General features: G+C 43.3%; 1 protein-coding gene across 1 annotated transcript in view; it reads left to right on the forward strand.

The window, feature by feature from the left end:
• The first annotated feature begins 5,953 nt into the window (after positions 1-5,953).
• Positions 5,954-21,423, forward strand: part of PDILT (protein disulfide isomerase like, testis expressed) — a 41,101-nt gene continuing 25,631 nt past the window's right edge. Inside the window, exon 1 of the mRNA XM_077827414.1 lies at positions 5,954-6,230. Within this exon, the coding sequence (XP_077683540.1) occupies positions 5,954-6,230 (277 nt within the window). The remainder of the gene's footprint in view (positions 6,231-21,423) is intronic.

Below are 21,423 nucleotides of genomic sequence, written 5' to 3' on the forward strand. Positions count from 1 at the left end.
CCCTTGGATTAGGTAAAACACTGCCACCACTAAGTGTTTTAAACAAAGAACAGGGAAAGGACCACTTGGAGTTCCTATTTCCCAAAAATATCCCCCCAAGCCCTTACATCCCCTTTCCTGGGGAGGCTTGAGAATAAACAAGATGAGCACAAATCCCTTGGATTTTTAAGACCCAAAAAGCCCAATCAGATTCTTAAAAATCAGAACTTTATTAGAACAAAAAAAGATAAGAGAACAACTCCGTAAGATCAGAATGGAAGATAATCTTACAGGCAGTCAGATTCAAAACATAGAGAATCCCTCTAGGCAAAACCTTCAGTTACAAAAAGACACAAAAACAGGAATACACATTTCCTCCAGCACAGCGAATTTACATGCCAAAAAACAAAGAAAACCTAATGTATTTTCTAGCTAGATTACTTACTAACTTTACAGGAGTTGGAGAGCTTTCATTCTTGATCTGTTCCCGGCAAAGGTATCACACAGACGGACAAAAGCCTTTCCCCCCCCTCCCTTCAGATTTGAAAGTATCTTGTCCCCTAACTGGTCATTTTGGGTCAGGTGCCAGTGAGGTTACCGTAGCTTCTTAACCCTTTACAGGTGAAAGGATTTTGCCTCTGGCCAGGAGGGATTTTATAGCACTGTATACAGAAAGGTAGTTACCCTTCCCTTTATATTTATGACAGTAGCATTTTCATTAGCATATTTATCTTCAGCATTATCAAGTGGTGAGTACACCAAACACTTCACTTTCTAGTCCATTTCTTCTGGCCGGATTCAGTTTCATACCAGTGTAATTCCATTGACTTCAGTGGACTTACTCCTGATTTACACTAGTGAAAGAGACAAAAGAGACCTAATCTTGTTAATTTTGGATGAGATTTAGCTTCTTATGGAAAAGTGCTAACAAAACTGTACAGTGTTGTCAGTTGGAATGTGTGTTGAGCTCATAGCACTTGGACAGAGACATTGTGGAAGCCACAAGTCCTTACCATAGCTGTACATTCTAATTACAGGAGAGTGGGTTTGTGTGTGTGGTGGTGGGGGGGTGGGGGTTGAGAAAACCTGGATTTGTGCTGGAAATGGCCCAACTTGATTATCATACACATTGTAAGGAGAGTGATCACTTTAGATAAGCTATTAGCAGCAGGAGAGTGGGGTGGGAGGAGGTATTTTTTCATGCTTTGTGTGTATATAAAAAGATCTTCTACACTTTCCACAGTATGCATCCGATGAAGTGAGCTGTAGCTCACGAAAGCTCATGCTCAAATAAATTGGTTAGTCTCTAAGGTGCCACATGTACTCCTTTTCTCATCACACTAAAAGTAGCCTATATGACTTTGCTATTCCCTCAACATACCACTAGATGGCAATTCGCCACACTGAACACCATGCACTTACAAAAATGCTGACAAACCTTTTTGTATTTGTATATTGCTCTTTCTTTCCAGTTCTATTTTCTTAGAGGGTGGGAAATTAATACATCTTTCCATTTTAGAGATGACTGCACGATACATTTAAAAAGGCTTTATAATGCTCTTTTAAAGTTTATCCAGTATTTCTTTGAACAACTTCTACAGATACCTTTATTTTTCCCACGATTAAGAGACACAATGAATCCACGCTGTGTCCATCTCTGCTGAAGTAACAGAAGGAGGCTGAAGATGGGATTCTAAAGACATATACACTCCTTTCAGTTCAGATCGAGTGGATAACTTTGCAGAGATACAAGTTGTAAGGTGTCTTTTATATTTAAACAAAACAATTTTTTAAAAAGAAAAGGAGTACTTGTGACACCTTAGAGACTAACCAATTTATTTGAGCATAAGCTTTCGTGAGCTACATCCGATGAAGTGAGCTGTAGCTCACGAAAGCTTATGCTCAAATAAATTGGTTAGTCTCTAAGGTGCCACAAGTACTCCCGTTCTTTTTGCGAATACAGACTAACACGGCTGTTACTCTGAAACCTGTCAATTTTTTAAAAGACACTCTAGATCACCCTCTCTGTCTTCTGATCTGAGCTGAATAATGCATAAGAACATACAGTACAGAGAGCAGGATGATGTTGTGGTTATTAAAACCCAGCTTCAGATGTCAAGAAACCCAGGTTCTAGTCACGGCTTTGCCTCAGACTTCTTTTGTGACTGTAGGCAAATCACTTAGGGACTGACCCAACTCCACTGAAGTCAGTGGGAACCTTTCCATTGATTTTAATGGAGTTGGACTTGGTAAAATGAGCAATAATACTTATCTACCTCACAAAACTACCGTGAGGCTAAATAAACTGATGTTTGTAAGTGTGTTGCAAGCCTTAGATGGACGGTGATAACTCAGAGCAAAGTGTTTACCAAAGCTATCAATAAGAGTAATAATAATAAAATACATTAAAAAAAGGAGTACCTGTGGCACCTTAGAGACTCTAAGGTGCCACAAGTACTCCTTTTCTTTTTGCGGATACAGACTAACACGGCTGTTACTCTGAAAATACATTAAATCACTTTAAAACTTCTTTATTTGCATTTTGTTTCAAAGGAATTTTTAAAATATCAAAATATACAGATGCGGCCCAAATGTCCGTATGTTGCATTTGACTCATATCCCAATAAGGGTATCACATTTTAATGTGAACGGCCATTTAAAAAGAACGCTTACCAAGAAGTATATTTATATAACATTCACTTTTTATTTTACCTCACCCAACTGACACCGCTACAACAACATTGCATATAATATTAATTGACAGCTAACATTCCAGTTCTGCAGCATTTAGCATTTCCACAGTTCTCTAAAGATATAAAGCACTATTTCCTATACCCAGGGCTGTGCAAAAGTACTGACTATTTTGGGTATTTTGTTGTGAATGATTTTTACACCCTTGAATTTTCAATTTTCTGCACAATTCAGCAAACAGATTCTCTTTCCCTCTGCCACCTGGCCCCAACAGGCCTGTTTCCTAAACTACCCTGACAGGTTTCAGAGTAGCAGCCGTGTTAGTCTGTATCAGCAAAAAGAATGAGGAGTACTTGTGACACCGTAGAGACTAACAAATTTATTTGGGCATAAGCTTCGAAAGCTTATGCCAAATAAATTTGTTAGTCTCTAAGGTGCCACAAGTACTCTTCATTCTTTAAACTACTCTGCTTTACTCTAACCTCTTTCCATAACTTTGAGGTCAACAACCTTTCCCAATATACTGCGGTATTCACTGATAAGGGTTCTTCATAAAGGATTTAGGTTACTTATCACTTGTTTCAGTGGCAGACAGTGAAGAGTAACTACTTGAACAAATGACCTTGTCATTGTAGGTTTATTACTTAGGCGGCTTAGGCTGTGATCTGAGATAACTACTGAAAGGATGTTCGTCTCAGATAGCCCATGCAGGCCTCTTCACATTCTTAGATACTTTTTCATTCCCTGGATGTCACTTATAAAAGAACTTTGAAAAGAGCAGATTATAGAAAAAATACAACCAAAGTCAAACCAACCTCTTTCTAGTTTTTGTCAGTCATTCTTACAAAATCCTTTTGCATTTGTTGATTTAGCAACAGTGTTTATACAGGGTCATATCTTTCCCTCAAGTTGTACACACAGCTCTCAGTTACTTCATTAAGAGTTCTATGTGCATGATAAGAGAATATGGTTCCAGTCACATTATGAGCCTGATCCGAAGCCCACTGCAGTCAATGGAATTTCTCCACAGACTTCAGTGCCTTCCAATCAGGCCCTACTACAACAATGCCTGAAAGAGAAAATACAGCTACAGAATAATCTATCATTTCTACTTTATCATTTGCTAAAATGGCGCATATAATACCAGGCATATTTTTAAAAAATTTGGACTAGTTTCTAAAGAACTTTTATTTTATATTTTTATTGATCTGAATAAGTTACTAACATCTGTATCCCTATTTACAGGCACACTATCGACTTTCTTTGTAGACTGGTAATTAACAGCTTGTAATTAACAGTTTTGGTTTGTGCTTTGAACAAGTAACACCCCTTTATACAGTGTTTTTCATCTCTATATCTCCAGGTGTTCCACAAAGGAAGATAGTAGTATGACCGCCATTCTACAGATGGAGAAGCTAAGGTACAGAGGTGCAAAGTGTCTTGTTCAAGGTCACAGATCAGAACAATGGCAGAGCGGAGACTGGAAACAAGGCCTAGCCACCGGACCTAGCCACTAGACCACATCTTCCTTCCCCAACACCCTATCAAATATTTTCATGTTCTCCCTTTCTTCTTCTCAAAAACCAGATGTCTCTATAGCCATGAGTAAGTGGACCTCCTAGAACAGGTTTCCTGACTTTCTCAGAAATGGTATCATCCTGACCCTTTGCATGACTACTTTATGAAAAAAAAATTATAATGGTGAAGACACCATTCAATACTTGTCCCAGGAAAGAAATGGCCATCTACACCCTGGAAATGTCAGTAAAGAAGAGGTTCAGTGAGATGTCACGAAAGATTATTCCCAAATAAATTTGTTAGTCTCTAAGGTGCCACAAGGACTCCTCGTTGTTTTAACAGACCATTTGGTCTCCACTGCAGAAGCTGTAACTTTGGCCTGTATGCTACATTGCATTCCAGTCAATAATCTAAGAAAAGGGCATTAGGAATGTACAAGGCTGTTTCTTTTTTAGTTACCATGTGGCAAATATTTTGGGAAATAAGCCATCTGTTATTCCTGTAATGCACCATCTCTCTGTAAGGATATTCTTCAACATGCTCTGACAAGGGTACCCACATATGCACCGTATAGAATTCTAACAGTTTATTGTAATACTGCTTTGAATTTACAGAGTGCTTTGCACCTTCAGAGGTCTATGGAGACATTAGCTAATTACTATGGGCCAGATGCTGCTACCACTTCTCAAAGTAGGTGAAATCCTGCCTCCAATGAAGCCAATGACAAAACTCTCACTGATTTCAGCAGAGCCAAGATTTCACCCACTGACTTGTAGCTTATTTGGGATATGATCCAACACCCTCGTAAATCAATGGGAGTCTTTCTACTAATGTCAATGGGATTTGGATCAGACCTTCAGTAAGCAGTCCCATTAGTATAACAGATGACCAAATATTATCCTTAAGAGCAGTTATCAAGGCCCCCTTACGTTCATAGGCACCTAAGTTCCAATGGGGACATCCGTGTCATCTCTACATCAACTCTGGGTAAAGTTAATAACATAGCTGATGTTCTTAATTATAGGTACATTATTAACCCAACTCTCATTTCTATAGCCAAGCTTTATTCAGTATTTCCCCTCTCCCTCGCCAGATATTGTTCTCATTGATGAGAACCTTTCCCCCTTAACTGCCCAGGAATTGGTTTTCCAAGCATTGCTAAAAAGTGATCATATCATTTAACAGCTCTGACTTTCCTGGGGAGGAGCAAGGTTGGCTCCACTCATGGCAGACTTTGTTGTCAATTATCAGAGTGGCAGCCATGTTAGTCTGTATCAGCAAAAAGAACAGGAGGACTTGTGGCACCTTAGAGCCTAACAAATTTATTTGAGCATAAGCTTTTGTGGGCTAAAACCCACTTCATCGGATGCATGCAGTGGAAAATACAGTGAAGTGAGCTGTAGCTCATGAAAGCTTATGCTCAAATAAATTGGTTAGGCTCTAAGGTGCCACAAGTACTCCTTTTCTTTTTGCAGATACAGACTAACACAGCTGTTACTCTGAAACATGTCAGTAGGAAGATAGATAGATAGATAGATAGATAGATAGACACACACACACAGAATATGAAAAAATGGGTGTTGCCATACACACTATAAGGAGAGCGATCAATTAAGGTGAGCTATTATCAGCAGGAGAAAAAAAAACAAAAAACCTTTTGTAGTGATAATCAGGATGGCCCATTTCCAAGAGTTGACAAGAAGGTGTTCTTTTGGTTATCAATGTTATCATGTGGGAATTAGCCACTTGGTCTGCTGATAAGGTAATGGCCATTTTAACAGCAAACATTCAGCTCTTAGTCCCTTTTTCTCACTCTGTGCCTGAGAAGTGCAGTAGGTGCAGGATGAAGACACTGTGGCTTTCATTCCTCATGTTACCGTTTCTCCCAAGTCTTGCAGCAGAGGATGGAATAGGCCCAAAGGAAACAAAGCCAAAGAAAGCCAGACTCCCCAAAATCAAAGAGGAGAACAACATTCTGGTGCTGAAAAAGAGCAACTTTGACAGAGCACTGAAGGAAACTAAGTATCTGCTGGTGGAGTTCTGTGAGTATGAATGAAGGCTGCGTACTATACTGATGGCTCTGCAACTAATAGTCATGGCATTTAAGAGGTTTTCTTTGTTGTTACCTTGTCCTCCACCAGCTCCCTTTTGTTTTGTCCACGTGCATTTTTTGTGGTAACTTAGATTGTAACCTCATAGCTAGAGTGGCTGTATTTTAACATGTGTTAGTACACTGCCTATCTATTGGGGCCCTGATGCCTTACATGCTAGAATAGTATAACAATAGGGACAGTGATACTGAGGTGGGACTGTGAGGGCTTCAGGCTGCATCCTGCACAATGTTGACTGAATGTCCTCAGCATCCATTGTCTCGGTCTAATTTTCCAAGGACATATTTTGCAGCAATTGTGTATGCAAACCTTGTGTGTGCACAAAATGAGAGGCCACTTGTATGACCCTGAATGATTTTATCTGCTGTGCTCTTAATCACTCTTACATTCCCTTCACTGCTTTAGTTTCTTGTGCAAGGTTCACGGCAAGTGGTAGCTCCTCTTTTATAAGTCTTTGGGCTTCTGGGAATGGCTCTTTGCAACAGTTGGGAGTGAGATTCTGTTTATCTTAGGTTGCAAGAGCTGACATTAATATTCGCTTAGATGGGGATCATTGTTGCGGGTATGCCTGTGGCTTTCCTTTTTGTATCATATGTGCTGCAGTCTCATAGGGGAAAATAAGAGACATATAGTGAATGGCTTACAGTATTAGTCAGTGTGTCTGGTTGGGTGATGCCTTTCGGTAGCTGAGAAGATAAAAAACAAAACCATCACAACTACATATAAGTTAAAATAGAAATAAAATCTAAACAGAGTGGACCTAACTCTACTCCCTGTATTTTGGAGGCAGTGTTCAATGACACAGTTGGCCATTGCTTTAGGATTACTGTGATACACTAGGAAGTCATAGCAGGCTCCTATTGCTAAAGTAAACTTTTCCCATGGTGCCTGCGTGCAGCCACAATTAACTCTTACTCAGTGCCTCAGTCTAAGGCTTTTCGCTGCTTTTTTTCTTTAAAAACTGAACTGCTGTAGATGACTTGGACTGTATCCAAGTGTTAACAAAGTCCCTCAATCTCCGTTTGTGGAATCTCAGAGAATCAGTCCAGGATGTTTCAGAAAATAAGGGCCAATTTCTGGGAGAGAGCAGAAAAGCCAGATGAATAAACCCCAGACACAGAAAAATATGCCCTAGTGTCATACGACTGTGGGAGCAAATCTTCAGCCCCAATATACGGCACCACATGTGTACCCCAGTCACATCCACTTCTGCAAGATATAGAGGGCAGTATGGGAAACAACCTCGTTACCCTGCAGGGGAGGACTTGGCCATAGAGGTTTGACCCTGCTGCTGTTCACTGAGTCCCCCACTGGCTGCTCAGCACTGGCTATAGACAGGACACAACAGAGTTTAGGATGATTTTTGTGCCAAAATACCTGGGCTGAGCAGGGGTTGATGCTGGGTAAAGTAGCTGGCCATATGTTTGATGCCCTCCTGCCCTTGATTCCTCTTGAACCCCGCAACACTGACTTCCACAGAGGCATCCTGGCAGAGTGGGGTTTTGGTGAGGGCAGGTGCTGCGGAGGTGACACCCCCCACTTTCCATATAGCCAGGGGAAGCTGTAGCTGCTTTAGGTCCCTTCCGCTCACCGAAGCAGAGGTGGTCAGCATTGCAGAATCCAATATTTTACAGCCAGAAGTGTTTTCACAGTTTTACCCATATACAGATATATGTTTAAGCAAATGAAAGTCATAGAACTTGTTTGAATGAATTAACTCTTCCAGCACGGACCTTTGGCTGTAACTGCTGAGAAGCATCCCAACAGAAAAGCTGCACACAAATAAAAACACAGCCAGCCTGATCAGGGATGGGGAAGGCCTCTGGGCACGATATTGCCAGCACAATCTGATCCAAGGTCAGATAAATTCAGAGAGCAGATCTAATCCTCTAAACCATTTGAGATCCATCTCCTGTAGCACAGATAGTAATAAGCCCCATGTGGTCTTTTTAGTGTAGCTCATTTGTGAGCAAGTGTTACTTCAGAACCATTTGTACCGTAACCCCTGCAAACACAGAAAAATTAGAATTCTGAAAAAAGAAAATGAGTACTTGTGGCACCTTAGAGACTAACCAATTTATTTGAGCATAAGCTTTCGTGAGCTATAGCTCACGTCATCAAATGCATCCGATGAAGTGAGCTGTAGCTCACGAAAGCTTATGCTCAAATAAATTGGTTAGTCTCTAAGGTGCCACAAGTACTCCTTTTCTTTTTGCGAATACAGACTAACACGGCTGCTACTCTGAAACCTTAGAATTCTGAGTTACTGACACCAATCTGTCATTCTCTAATCCAGAGACGATGTGTTATCTCTGCTCGAATCACCAACAGAAGTTGGCTCTTCAACAGAAGTTGGTCCAATAAAAGAGATTACCTTGTCTCTCCAATCTCTAATTCAGGCAGACATTTTACTGCAGAACATTTTCTTCCTAAAAGGTCCTGGCAAATAGCGATCATAAAACAATGCTCATGTTGGTTTTGTTTTGAAATACCCTCAAAGCAATTGTTTTCAGCCTTTTTTTCACATGCCATCTTCTCTAAGAGCTCAGTCTTTCACCTGCTCACTCTGTTCTGATCCAGCAAATCATCTGAGACACACTGAACTTCTAAGTACGGACTAGCTCCATTGACTTCAGGCACTTTAAGCCCACACCTAGTGCGTTGGTGGATCAGGACAGATTGCTCAGCATGTTACAGGATTGAGCTCCAAGTGCATAGAGACTTAACACTGCACAGTAGCTCAATAGACTATATGGAAAAGAGGTAGGTGTAACTATAGAGATGAGGGAATCCTATATATGTCTTATATAGATATGAGAGCGCACTATAGCCAGAAGATGATGCAAGCTTCCAGGCAGAGCCAGATCTGCCAAACAAGCAGAAAGGGAGGTTGCTTGAGGCAGGAAGATGTTTTGTGACAGGTTTATTATGTGAGTGACTAAGCACTATGGGTGACAGAGCTTTTAGTCTGCCTAGGACAGCGAAAGCCCCAAAGCTGGCTCCGTTCCTAGGGCTTAACCTTGGGCTGCTGCACCATTGACTGTACCATACTCGCAGTGCTCAGTAAACAGATAGTTTGCAGAATAGGCTCAGCCAGTCGGAGTTTTTGAATCTAATTCAGCCTTAATTTGGGGGTGTCATTAGAGAGGGGCCCCAATTAAAAGCCCAGAATGCAACATTCTGAACATGGCAATGGGATGTTTGAAATCAAGCCAGAATCCAAATTTCACAGAAGGCTCCCAGCTTTACAATGAGCTGAACTAATGCACCAGATCCAAGTGCCTGTGGACTTTGGAGCGTTTGTAGCCAAACTTTCGTTATTATTTGTATTACAGTAGCATGTAGGGGCCTCAGCTGAACCCAGGGCTCAATTCAACTAGGCACTGCGCACCCACACACATACTAAGAAACATTCTCTGCTCTGAGGAGATTTCAATCTAAATAGAGAAGTCAGACAAGGGGTGGGAGGAAGGAAGATATTAATAGAGCTGAGTGAAATTTTTCATCTGAAACCTTTGTCTGGCAAAAAAAATGAGGATCTGGTGACATTGAAACATTTCGATAATTTGTGTCACTTTTGCCAAATTGTTTTGGTTGAAAAAAACAAACAAAAGCAAAAATCTGAAAAAATCATAATGTTTTGTTTTAAACATTTTTGAAGCAAAACATTTCGCTTTTTGTGTTTGAAATGACTTTTCATTTAAAAGAAATCCTTTAATGTTATTAAACAACGTATTAGAAAGATTCAAAAGGGTCAGTATCAAAATGAAATTTTTAGTTCAACCAGAAACAATTTTTTTTCCAAATTTTTGATTCACCAAACATTCTGAAAAATTTCATTGTCAGTTTGACCCAAAACGAGGGTTTTTAAAAATTTTCACACAGCTCTAATTGTTATCACCATTACACAGATGGGAAACAGACAGAGATGAAGTGACTTGCCCCGGTCACACAGGAAGCTTGTAGGACAGCCAGGAGTTAATCTTAGACCTCCTGAGTCAGCATAGGAACATCCTTCTTGGGCCCATCTCTGATTGTGGAAGGATGGAGAGAGAATGAAATGGAACAAAAAATTCTGCAAAGTTTGGGTTCTTTGGCTTTGGTCCATTACAGATTGGGGTTTGAGCTGCAAACTCTGCTCCAAACCTAGCTGTGAATACAAGGTCCACATCTGGGGTTAATTCAGGCCTGTCCCTTATTAATCCTCCCCAACCCTTTCCCCATTGCATCTCATTACATACTTACCAACCCCACAGTATTCAGCGGGACAGTCCTGTTTTAGTATTTCCTCTCCAGATACTGCCCAAACCTTCCGGTGTCAGTCAGCTCAGCACAATGTCCAAGGCCCATTTTCTCTCAAAGTTTGCAAAAAAGAAAAGTCACTGACTTCTGTCTGGCAGCACTGGGCCAGTCAAATGCGCAGTGCAAAGCAAACAGGGCAAAGTCCCAGAATCACATGAAGCGAGGACCCAGAAATCTATCTCCTTTCTGTACTCTTCACTAGCTCATTCTCGGTAATAGGTTGTACTCTGCAGTAAGAACATGAGGAGAGGCAATACTGAGAGGATGCAGGGAGCAGAAATTCGAATTTCTTTTTCATTTTTGCAAAAGAGCGGCGTTAATCATAACTAGGGAATGCAGTTTGGAAATAATGCCATGGCACTCAAATTTACCACCACCTTCTTTCCGGTATTTCGGGGAGACTAGTGGACATGACATGGCTATCTTAGCCACATACCATGTGTGCGCTGTGCGCGTGATCTCAGGTGGCACTGACTGATCCCACCAGGACGGTCTGACTGCTATGTGTGCTCTGGTGTGTCAACCAACAGTAGCCAGCTGGAAATATTATTGTCCCTTTTAGCCTAAGTGGTTAGCCAATATTCAAGGCCTTTCTGGGTTGTTTCTGTTATGAGCAGAAATTGATGATACAAGTCTGGTATTTCTTTGGTGCAATCCTGTTTATTTACCAAGCATGTATACAAATTCCTCTTTCCCATGCACAGTAGGAACAACACGAGGCAATTTCCTTGTTCACAATTCCCAGCCTGCTGCGGCCAGCATTCTGCCCCAAAGAAGTACTCTCTCTTGGCTTCCTGTTCCTCTCATCACCATGCTGCCAATGCTTCTCTGCCCCTCTCTTGGCTTTCCTAGCTGATTTCCTGATGTCCTTCTGCTTCTCCCTCTCACAGACACACATACTACTGCAATCCAACCCATTTCAGCTCCTGCATTTGCAATGGAAACTTCTCAGCACTCACAGGCGCAGCTTCTATTCCAGCCTTGTTATGCTGGTCCATGTTTGGGCAGTAGTTTCTATTGTTTCAGCTATCAGAAAACAAAGGAGCATTTATTTGCTCCCTCGTTCAGGCAGAGGGAAAGGGTTTGGTGTTGGCTTCAGTGAAGTCTGTGATTGCTCACAGCTCAAAGACACACTGGTTGGTGGCTACCAACACTCTCCAGTATAACAATATTCTTTTGAATTTCCATTAGGATGGAGGAAATGGAATACTTACTACAGGCAGGAGGAACCCCCTGCTTAGGGATGGTCTACATGGGAAAATTTTACCAGTTGTAGTTGTATAATTATACTGATATAGTTAAAATGGTGTAACTCCTTGTGCAGACAGTTTTATTCCAAAGAGAAATAAGGCCCTGGTGCCCTGGAATAAGAGTGCCCATGTGGAGAGTTATTCTGGTATTATCACACTGGTTTAAATTCACACCTTTGCTTGTACTGACAATCTTCCTGTGTGAAGAAGCCTATACAGTCTGCCATTGATGTTTCTCCTTGCTGTCCTCAGAGGAACCACCCCAAGGTGTCCATAAGTCTTCAGCCCACAGCTGCTCAGATCAGCGGCTGTAATATTTATATTCTGATGACATTTGGGGGGTGGGTTTGGCCATACTTTGGAAATATTCTGCAGTACAGTATATGTTTGTGGATTTGGGAAAATGAGAGAAATACAGTAACAAGGGGGGAAGGTTTACGGGAGTCAAGGCAATATGGACTTTGTAGAATGGCAGCAATTTTTGTATTATGAACATAGCCCCCTTCAGGTTTCATATACCTTGAAAATAAAAGATGGGCATGCCTTCAAGGGTGGCAGCAGCCCCACTCATGCCTGTTTCCAGCCAGGATTGTCAGTCATTTCAGCAGACTGCAGGATTCCCACAGGCTGCCCCTGGATCTTACCTGGTTTATACCCAAACCTTGCACTAGCTCAGATAATCATTGTTTTTTATGACAAGGGAAGCTCTCTGAATACAAAACAGCAGCTCAGGCTCAAAATACCTGCCCAGCTTGTGTATGTTCTGGTGGTGGTTCCCTGTATTTACCAAGGGATTTAAACCTAGCACAGAAAAGGGCTATAGCTGGTATTCTTAAAGCTTTGGAGAGTTAAATAATTATGAACGGTTTTGTCCTTTCCTGTAAAGCTCTAACCTGGAGAGGACAGTGACATTAGCATGGGGTCAGCAGCAATTTTAATATTACCTAGTTCTTATGCAGTGTTTTTCATCAGTAGATCTTCAAGTACTTTACAAAGGAGGTCAGGATAATTATCCCCACTTTGCAGACAGGAAAACTGAAGCAGAGAGAGGTGAAAAGCTTGTTCAGGTTACCCAGCAGGCCAGTAGCCAAGCTGGGAATAGAACCCAAGAGTTCTGAGGCCCAGTCAGTGCTCCATCCACTAGGCCATACAGCCTCCCTTTTGGGTTTTCCTGAATATGTAACTTGCAGAGTTAAACAGTTCTGCCAATGACAGATGTTGGCTGAGGGATTATATGTTAGACTTCTGGCACAGGTGTGTTATATCTGAATCTACATATAGGGTGACCAGATGTCCAGATTTTATAGGAACAGTCCTGATATTTGGTTTCTTTTCCTTATATAGGCTCCTATCCCCACCCCCCACCCCCATCCCGATTTTTCACACTTGCTATCAGGTCACCCTATCTATATAGTACTGTGTGCCAGGGCGGGCTATAGGCATGCGTGGAATTCACAGCATATTCTGGGGGAAACTGATGCTTCAAGAGCCTGTCTCCATGGATACCCTAGCCTGGAGACACCGGCAGGCCGTGGAGAGGCAGGAGTCCTTTGGCTGGCCTAGAGGAGAACTATTCTTTTATTAGGAAGTTTGTGGGGTACGTGAATAGCTGCTCTCTTGCCTCTAAGACAAGCCAGTTGGTAGTTTTGTTTCCATTGCATTTTGGCAGAGCTCCGGAAACAGTAGCTGCCCCACTTAGACTATATAGCAGGAGTGGGCAAACTTTTTGGGCCAAGGGCCACAACTGGGTGGGGAAATTGTATGCAGGGCTGGGGCAGGGGGTTGGGGTGCAGGAGGGAGTGCAGGGTGTGGGAGGGGGTGCAGTGTGCAGAAACGGGCTCAGGTCAAGTGATTGGGGCAGAGGAGGGGTGTGGGGTGATGAGGAGGCTCAGGGCAGGGGGTTGGGGTGCAGGAGGGATGCGGCAGGGGGCTCAGGGAAGGGGGTTGTGGTGCAGAAAGGGTGCGAGGTGCAGGCAGGGCGCTCAGGGCAGGGGGTTGGGGTGCAGGAGGGGTGCAAGGTGCAGGCAGGGGGCTTAGGGCAGGTGGTTGGGGTGCAGGAGGGGTGCGAGGTGCAGGCATGGGGCTTAGAGCAGGGAGTTGGGGGGCAGGGTGCAGAAGGGGTTCGGGCTCTGGCCCGGTGCCGCTTACCTAAAGCAGCTTGAGGGTGGCAGCAGCGCACACCGGGGCCAGGGCAGGCTCCCTGCCTGCCTGCCCTGGCCCCACACTGCGCCGCTCCAGGAAGTGGCTGGCACCACATACCTGCACGGCCCCTGGAGGAGCGGGGGGCACAGGGCTCCGCGCGCTGCCCTTGCCATGCCTCCAGGTACCTCCTCCGAAGCTCCCATTGGCTGCAGTTCCCCATTCCCGGCCACTAGGAGCTGCGGGGGGCAGTGCCTGGAGGCAAGGACAACGCACGGAGCCCTCTGCCCCCCCTCCCCAGGGGCCGCAGGGACATGGTGCCGGCCGCTTCTGAGAGTGGTGCGGGGCCTGTGGCACCATGGGGGGCAATCCCACGGGCCGGATCCAAAGCCCTGATGGGCCAGATCCAGCCCACGGGCCGTAGTTTGCCCACCCCTGCTATATAGGCTTCTTTACACAGGACGGTTATATCAGTCAAGCAAAGGTGTGAATTTAAACCAGTGTGATAATACCAGTATAATTCCCCACATGGACACTCTTATTCCAGGGTACCTGTTCAGTGGATAAATAGAAATTGTTTCCAAGTACTTTCAGTCTAGCACATTATAAGGGTTCTACATTCAGTTGGCAGGAAAGAAACGTAACAAGTTAATGGCATTCCTTAGGCTCTGGGAACAGATGAACAACAAATACAATGATTGCCATTAAAAAAAAGTCAACTAATACCGTACAGTTGCCAGATTATTTTTCCTTTGATTATTTATTTTTCCTACGATTTAGTCATAGAGGTCATGGCAGTCACGGATTCCGAAACTTTACCAGACCTCCATGACTTCTACGCTTCAGGAGGTGGAGGTGGGACCGTGCACCCCTGCCCTGCAACTGGTGCTGGCTAGAACCAGGACCCTGCAACCCTAGCCCCACGGCTTCTGCCAGGGGCTTCAGCTGAGGACATGCACCCCTGCCTGGTGGCTTCCACCAGGAGCTTCAGCCGGGGCTGTGATCCCTAGCTCTATGGTGTCCTGGGCTTGGTGGGGGTTGCAGCCACAGCTATGCATCTCAGCCCTGCAGCTTCTGCCAGGGGCTGCAGCCAGAGCTGTGCGTCCTAGCCCTGCAGCATTCTGGGCTTGGCAGGAGCTGCAGCCTAGGCCGCACACCCCTCTTGCAGCTTCCCAGGACCACGCACCCTCCCCCTGTGGCTGTGGCTTGGTAGGGGCTGCAGTGGAGGCTGTACACCCTTGTCCTGCAGCTGTGGCCAGCTCCAGAGTGGGGGCTGTGTGTCCACTGTGGCTGCACCCCCGCTGCAGCTGCTGGAGCTGGGGCTGTGCCCCCTGCCATGGTGGGGAGCTCGACCTGTCAGTTCCCCGCCTCCCCCATGGGACTCATTCCACCCCCTTATGTAGCCCTACCCGCCCCCGGTTAGTTTTAGTAAAGTCATGGACAGTTCACGGGCTCCATGAATTTTTGTTCATTGCCCATGATCTGTTTATGACTTTTACTAAAAATAACTGTGACAGAATCTTAGCCTTAACAATGACCTACGTGGTAATATTTTAATCATATAACATCACAGTTGTATTATCCCAATTTAGTACAGAAACTGACCCAAGAGATTATGGGCCACATTTTGCATCACTGAAGTCAGGGGGAGTTTTCCCATTGATCTCAATGTTAGTAGGATCAGGCTTTAAATGACTTGCTCAAGTTCACAAGAAAGTTTGCAGCAGAGACAGGATTAAAACAAAGCCCTTCTGACTTCCAGGCCCCCTCAAGAGTTTTCTACAGGGAAAATTATATGTCTGCGGAGAAACTGAGTAAGCAGCCTACACACTGAAAGATGAAGCGTGGGCCTGCTGAGATTCTGGCACGGTCAGCTAGGAAATCAGTACTTAGCCTAACAGCAAGCAGGCTCACGGCTACTACAGTAATCACCAGGATCATCAATAAAGACTGCAGAATGAAACTAGAGGCAGATGACAATTAGGTAAAGATGGAGACAACTGCTGTGCTTCCATGTAGACTCATTTGAAGGATGCTGTAGGGCCATTAAATACACTATTTTTGTATTGGCTAATCTCATCCCTAATGATCACATTTCAATAGATCTTAGTCTAATAAGGTGCATTCTTTAAAAAAAATCAGTGGCTCATTCGTAATGTCTCTGTGTTTAAGAAGGCTGGCTTGATGAGCCTCAAGAGCTCTCGGTTCAACTCCCAATTCCATCGTAAGCTTTCTGTGTGACTTTGGGCATGGTATTTTCTGTGCTTCAGAGCCCCATCTATAAAATGGGGACAATAGTATTTCTCCCTCTTACTGTTTGTCCATCTTATTTATTCAGGATATAAAGTCTTCAGGGCAGGGCCTATGTCTCACTAAGTGTTTGTACAGCACTTAGCACAATAGGGCCTTCATAACAGTTGGGCCCTTTAGGTGCTCCTGGAATACAAATCTATAAATCATAGGGGCAAGCAAAAATCCAACTTTTAAACAGTTTGATTCAAAATCAGTTTCCCTCTCAGTTAATCAGAGTTTACTTTCATGACATCTGCAGTGTCATAAGCATACTAGTTCTCCAGTTGAGTTTGCCCAGGAAAACAACATTTACAAGACTTGAATTGATAATGTAGAAAAGCAGGAATTAAATACTTATTTTTTTAACAAACAATAACCAAAAATGTTCAGGTCTTTTCTGTACATTGGAAAGAAGCAAAAACCAGGCAAAACACAACAAACAAACAACCGCCCCCCAAACCGCCATGTGTGTGTATGATTTGCTCTAAAGATGGAGATACTGCAGAAATCTCCATGTTCTTACCCTCGCTCCTAAAGCAACAGAAGCTTTGGAAATCAGCTGAACCAGTAAGAAGAGTTCAGAGTAACGGCCGTGTTAGTCTGTATTCGCAAAAAGAAAAGGAGTACTTGTGGCACCTTAGAGACTAACCAATTTATTTGAGCATAAGCTTTCGTGAGCTACAGCTCACTTCATCGGATGACCACTGTCCTTCTTTGCAAGCACTTTCCTCACACAAAGAAATGATTCATAACATTGCATAAGCATGTGAATAGTTCCCCTTGGTAAAAATAAACAATTTAAAAGTCACTCATTGCTGCTTGATTTTCAGTGAAAGTCAGAAAGAATGAGACTAGCAACATGAAAAGAGAACAGCAGGACAATAAAGGGAATAGCAAGAGGAAAAGAGATTCTTTTAACAACTGTATCTTTATGTCCTATTGTTTCCTCTTCCTGTACCTGAACTAAGCAACCTGAATTGTCTTCAGCTTCAGATGCTGGATATTTTATTTCTGCTGTCTGCTGTGCCCATGCTCAGTTTGTCACAATCCACTTGCACTAATAAGATTCAGGTCCATTTTAAAAAGATCATCAGAAGAACTCCTCACAAACCAGTGAGTGGAAATTTAGTGATGATTGAAGGAGACAAGTCAGTAAAAGTCAGTCCTTTAAAATCCCCAAATACTGATTTTTAAAATAAAGTATTGACATTTAGCTGAAGACCACCCTCTACCAAATAAAATCTAATTATTGGTCTGATGACATTTTAAAGATCATTCATTTTCTGACAGCTGTGTTTGATTCAATAAGTTGATAAACAATAGAGATGGTATCTGTAGTGTAGTTACCAGTCTTGTCACCCCAAACAGAAGTTTTTCAATTGTGACCTTTGCCAACCCTGTCTTAAGCTCCATTCCAACAGACTGGCTGTCCAACTGCATCTACCCCTGTGTTCTGCACATGTCCTAATCCCATTGACTTTGGAATCGGTGTAGTTGTTCTAGCCTCAGGCTATGTCTACGCTACATCTTATGTCGGCAGAATTTATGTTGCTCAGGGGTGTAAGTAATCCACACCGTGAGCGACATAGTTACACTGATATAAGCGCCGGTGTGCACAGCACTATGTCGGTGGGAGAGTATCAAAAATTTGGTTAAAAGTTAAATTTAAAAGCATTTTCTTCCTTAATTTAAGCATTAAAGCCTCAATTCAGCAAAGAACTTAAGCATGTGCTTTTCTTGAGGTCAGAGGGACTACTCGCATGCTTAATACTTATAACTGTATTGCTTTTCTGTTTCTTTTTCCAATAGTGCCCTATTAAGCTAGACCGATACATTCATACAGGAAATTCTAACAACCCAGTAAAAAAAAAACGAGGAGTACTTGTGGCACCTTAGAGACTAGCAAATTTATTTGGGCATAAGCTTTTGTGGGCTAAAACCCACTTCATTGGATACGTGCAGTGGAAAATACAGTAGGAAGATATATGTACACAGAGAACATGAAACAATGGGTGTTGCCATACCAGCTGTAAAGAGACTAATCAATTAAGGTGGGCTGTTATTAGCAGGAGAAAAAACTTTTGTAGTGATAATCAGGGTGGCCCATTTCAAACAGTTGACAAGAAGGTGTGAGTAACAGCAGGGGAAAATTAGCATGGGGAAATAGTTTTTACTTTGTGTAATGACCCATCCACTCCTAGTCTTTATTCAAGCCTAATTTAATGGTGTCCAACTGGCTCCATGTCTACCACAGTTTGTGTTACTAAAAATGCAGTAATTTTCTCTGTGCCTATTTTAAAGCATAACCTACCTGTGCTTGGCAAACATTGCCTCATAGGTTCTAAAGTTTTTTATACTTTGGATTTGCCATTTATGTACATGGTAGGTCAGATTTGCTATCAAATACTTTTCTTTACAGTAGTTTACAACTAGAATATAACAAATGTGCTTGGATTGGCACTCTACATACAAAGTTTAATCTGGAGGGCAAATACTTTACAACGTTTGTGTGCGTGGGGGGGGGGGAATTGGTAGGACCATTTTTATAGTTAGCAAAGAGAGAGCAACTAAAGTTAGAATTTTCTTATAGATTTTATCCTCCTATAAAGCCAAAATTACTTTATTTGATGAAACTGTAACTTTATAGGTAATTAAATCACAGTTTGATCCACTGATGCTTTCAGCCTGATTTATTTTATGTAGAGAAGTCCCTTCCATCGAAAAAGTTCTGTGGCATTCACCACCATGGTATTCTAGGTCCCACTAACTTTTTTTTTCCTAACAAGAATTTCAGTTAGCATATTAGCACCTGGAGCAGCTGCTCTGATGCATGGGCTTGTAACAGCTTCTGAATCTCTGAGCTAACAATAGTTTACATGAGAAACAAGCTAGTAGAATCTAACAGGTTAATGTTTTGAGAAAATAAAATTGTAAGTCAGCATTTTTAACAAAACCCATAAACCAGGGGAGGGCAAACTACGGCCTGCAGGCCAGATCAGGCCTGCCAGCTGTTTTAATCCGCCTTCCAATTCCCCGTGGGGAGCGGGGTCTGGGGCTTGCACCACTCCGGCACTCCAGCCAGGGAGCAGGGTCGGGTGCTGCTGCACACAGCTCGCGGAAGCAGCAGCATGGCCCCCTTCCAGCTCCTATGCGTAGGGGAAGCCAGGGGGCTCTGCTCTGCATGCTGCCCCCACCCCAAGTGCTGCCCCCAGAGTTCCCATTGGCTGGGAACTGCAGCCAATGGGAGCTGCAGGGGTGGTGCCTGCAGACAGGGCAGCACGCAGAGCCACCTGGCCACGCTTCCATGTAGGAGCCAGAGAAAGGACATGCCGCTGCTTCTGGAGCTACTTGAGGTAAGTGCCACCTGGAGCCTGCACCCCTGACCCCCTCCCACACCCCAACCCCCAGCCCTGATTCCCCTCCCACCCTCCAAACCCCTCGATCCCAGCCCAGAGCACCCTCCTGCACCCCAAACCCCTCACCCCAACCCCACCCCAGAGCCCACACCCCCAGCCAGAGCCCTCACCCCCTCCAGCACCCCAAGCCCTAGCCCTGATCCCCCTCCCACCCTCCGAACCCCTCAATCCCAGCCTGGGGCACCCTCCTATACCCCAAACTCCTCATCCCCAGCCCCACCCTAGAGCCCACACCCCCAGCCAGTGCCCTCACCCCCTCCGGCACCCCAACCCCCATTTTGTGAACATTCATGGCCCACCATACAATTTCTATTCCCAGATATGGCCCTCGGGCCAAAAAGTTTGCCCAACCTTGCCATAAACTCACTGGGTGAAAATCTGACCCTATTGAAGTCAATGGCAAAGTTTTAATTGATTTTGGTGGATGTCACCCAATATTTTCTGTTACAACTCAGAAGGAGCCAGCACTGTTGACCTGTCTGATTCTTACACTTCTAGGAGGTCTTATAAACTCACTTAGAAAACTATTGTTAAAAAGAAGAATGAAATCAGCACATGCACACCCCCAACAAAGCCAATTCCAGACTGACCCTGGGAGGAAGGTAGGTGGTATCACACTCATTTTACATTTGGGAGAACCAAGATACACAGAAATTAATGGCCTGATGCATCTCCCATTTGCACCAACAGAAATGCCAACTTACTTCGGTGAGACTTAAGCATATGTTTAAAGTTAAGCACATACTTTAATATTTTGCTGAATGACATGACTAAGGTAACACAGCATGTAAGTAGGATTAAAATCCAGGAGTACTAGCTTTGCCTTTCCTGAGCTCCATTAGATCACATAAAACCAAGTAACCAGACCCTCAGCTGATAAACTGCTTTGTTGCCATTGATTCCAAAGCTTTCCTATCTGAGTCCTTACTGCACTGAATCCACGTACAGCTCAAATAACTAATAATAAAAAGAGGCTGCTGGGTATTACTATTCATGATCCTGATTGCACTGGTTAGATCGAGGAATGATTTATGGTGGGGACTCAGAATGATGACGATGATGATGAATCATGCAGGGAAATGTAACTGATCACTGAGCTAGATTAAATGTTTTATCGGCCATTCATTTATGAGAGCTCTAATGAAAATGATCACTCACTTTTTGGTACTATTATATAAGGTAGTGTCTTGATTAGGAAAATTGTAGACACTTATTTGTTTCCAGTACTATGGTAGTACAAAAGACGTTAGATTAAAAAAACAGTCGTGCCGTTGGACTTACAGTTTGTCTTATAAATAACCAAGACTATTTGGATTTTTTTCATCTGTCCCTGTTTGAAAGGTATATTGATAAAACTAAAATGTTTCTGTCAGGGATTGAAAGGAAATCAGTATTTCAAGTTTTCACTCCCCTCTTTAGGTTAAATAGTAAAGCAAACCAAATGAGGTGATAACATATCTCAGTTTTATCAGGAGAAAGTTAAACTAACTTGCTTTTAAAAGTGCTTTCCACAAGTTGCAAAACTGGAGAACTCTTAGCATTTATCCAATACATACCTTTGAGTTCAAAGCAACTAGATACAGGCAATTCATTTCTTGTCCCTTCTCCATAATAACACAACATACACCTGCAGAGTGCTGACTAGAACCTGCTTCCCACAGCTCCAACACACACAAAGTGTGTTATAAGAACCTGTGTTGGTGCGAGCTGATGGGTACTCAGCAG

This window comes from Eretmochelys imbricata, chromosome 10, assembly GCF_965152235.1.
Source record: "Eretmochelys imbricata isolate rEreImb1 chromosome 10, rEreImb1.hap1, whole genome shotgun sequence".
Classification (NCBI taxonomy): domain Eukaryota; kingdom Metazoa; phylum Chordata; order Testudines; family Cheloniidae; genus Eretmochelys; species Eretmochelys imbricata.